The sequence below is a fragment of the Bidens hawaiensis genome, unplaced genomic scaffold (assembly GCF_021521415.1).
Source record: "Bidens hawaiensis isolate Kalapana, Puna unplaced genomic scaffold, B.hawaiensis_p1.1 tig00050425_1, whole genome shotgun sequence".
In the NCBI taxonomy this organism is placed as follows: domain Eukaryota; kingdom Viridiplantae; phylum Streptophyta; class Magnoliopsida; order Asterales; family Asteraceae; genus Bidens; species Bidens hawaiensis.
Genome location: NW_027499014.1, coordinates 35,048 through 37,471, shown reverse-complemented (window position 1 = coordinate 37,471; position 2,424 = coordinate 35,048). Strand labels below are relative to the sequence as shown.

The 2,424-nt window shown below is 39.4% G+C and overlaps 1 protein-coding gene across 1 annotated transcript; it reads right to left on the bottom strand.

Annotated features, from left to right (window-relative positions):
- Positions 1–760: 760 nt before the first annotated feature.
- LOC143598479 (uncharacterized) lies at positions 761–2,073 on the bottom strand. The gene has a single exon (XM_077076685.1). It carries the CDS (start codon positions 1,503–1,505, stop codon positions 1,089–1,091), a length of 417 nt encoding a protein of 138 aa, XP_076932800.1. The 5' UTR covers positions 1,506–2,073; the 3' UTR covers positions 761–1,088.
- Between the last annotated feature and the right edge of the window lie 351 nt (positions 2,074–2,424).

Genomic DNA, 2,424 nt, shown 5'->3' with positions numbered 1-2,424 from the left:
ATCACGATCACGAGGTGGTGCTCTAACTCTCGGGACTCGAGGTTGATGGGCTTGATTTTGCAAAAGATCCACCACGGTTGCGGTCAAAACTCCCCCTACATGAAGTAGCAAATCATCCTCTTCGGAGGAGTCGGAATCAGACGAGTACCACGACATTTTTTTTGTGTTAATTTTGAGAGGATTTTAGAGGAAAGATGTATAATTGTGAAATGAAGTATATTTTATAAAGGTATATATATAAAGTTTAAGAAAATATATATATATTTTTTAATATTTAAGAGCCCAACGACTCTTTTTCTAAAACCAATGCAACTTTCTCTCTCTCTTCTCCCGCTAACCAGCTCACGCCTCTCTTTCTTTTCCTGCTAGCGCCCCGTTCGCGCCTCTGGTGGTGTGGTGTTAGCACCTGGGGGTGCGAGCGGAGGGGCTCTAGCGCCCCCGTTGAAGCCCCACACCCCTCAGTCTAACATGAAACTGGAAACTAAAACTACCCTTTTCAAGATGTGTCAAATCAACACCATATACAGAACACACACAATCAATACAACTTCATGAAACCATAGTACTTGTCTTATAACATGTATGCAATGATGATAACATAACCACATGACAACATACCACATGAAGACATTCTTAAATTCTTATATTGTATCTACAAACAATATTCAACATGTAAAAAGCTGCATTATTTTTTTTCTATAAAAATGCCATTTAATCATTAAGTATGCAAGAAACTTCAAATCAAGAAATTCACAGTAGCCAGAAATAATCAAACAAATCCCAAAGATTTATGAGAAGTTTGAATTATAATATATAAACTCTTTAAACCTCTTTGTTCTACATAAATATATTGCTTTCTTTCAGACAACACCAGCCAAGTTATTGCTACTTTCAACTGTCATCTATATACCATAAACTCACATATCATTTGAAGTCAAATGTTACCATCAAGAAAGCAAAAAAAAGAACAGTTTTAGTACACGAAAAGGGTCAAACCGAACCAGATTCCGACATTCTGTCTTGACGATTCAACTACCTGATCCAAACATATCCCGTTTCAAATCAAGAATTCAAGATTTCAACAACCATCACGAAAATCCTTTACCGAGCTTCTGAATCGAACAAAACATTTTGCGCCTGGACCCAACTGCATTAATCCCCATATCTTTAAGATCCTCCAAGGTCAACAACGGCAAAACCTCATCATCCACCTCATGAACCTCGAAAATCGGGAAATACCTACCCAACCCCAACTGATTCAACCAAACCCTCACCCCATTCCTCTCCAAATTACTATTATTCCAATTCCTCTCGTCGGTATTCGACTGCCCGTCCAATTCAACCCTATCCGAAACCCGAACCCAAACCCCATCTCTATCCATGGAAAGATTCAAACTTTGATCCTTCAATTGACTCCCGGACCCATCTCGATCGTAATCCGAGTACCTATCCGCATCATCGAAATCATCTTCATCATCATCAAACTTGTCATCTCCATCGTCCATCTTCGACCCCCAATTTGTTCTCACTCTTTTCGTCGAAACCGAAAACCCCCTTTTCGTTTTCGCCGAATCCTAACCTTCCATCCGCCAATCGGACCACAACCCAAATGATTATTATTATTACTATTAATATTATTATTATTACAAACATTATTACCTAACTTTCCAGCTTCTTTATCCTCAATTCCAGCATCTAGGGTTTCATAGTTGTCAACACCGGATAGATTCATAAGCTGTCGGGTTTTGGTGGCCTTTGAAGTGTACCGCCATTGCTGTGGTTTGTTTCTTCGGTGGTTATCGTAAGTGGGTTGATCTCCGATTTCGCCTAATCTGAGGCTTGGTCGCCGTTGTCGTTTGGGTGGGCCGGCGGCGGGTTCTGACGGGATGGTCGCCGGATCAACGCTGCCACCGCCGACGTTAACCTGCAGGTCCATCGGTGGTTGAAGCACCGCCATATTACTTTTGGTGGAGAGGGTAGAGTGATTTAGGTGTGTGACACGTTTGTTTGATACTCCATTATGCACTTCCATTTAATGGTATAAAAACATAATTAGGTTCATGGATAAGCTTGGTATTATACCGGTACGACGGATATCGATCTAGAATTTCTTAAAAACTTGATAGTGATATCGAAAATGTTAAATTTGGTACCGTAACTTGTTCAGTTACTACTTACTAGGCTTCTAAATGAAACGGATGTTCAGTAACTTGTTCATTGGAAAATTTGTTTAATAAATGAATGAACATGAACATATTATGTTCATTTAATTAAACTAACATGTACACCATGTTTCATTCGTTCATGAACATCTGAACTCTTGAAGGTACTGTTTACAATGTGTTTGATGCTTTCAACCGTGTTCATGCAAGGTTGTCTTGAGTTAGAGGAACACTACTTAACTCATCATGTCAAATAGTTTTA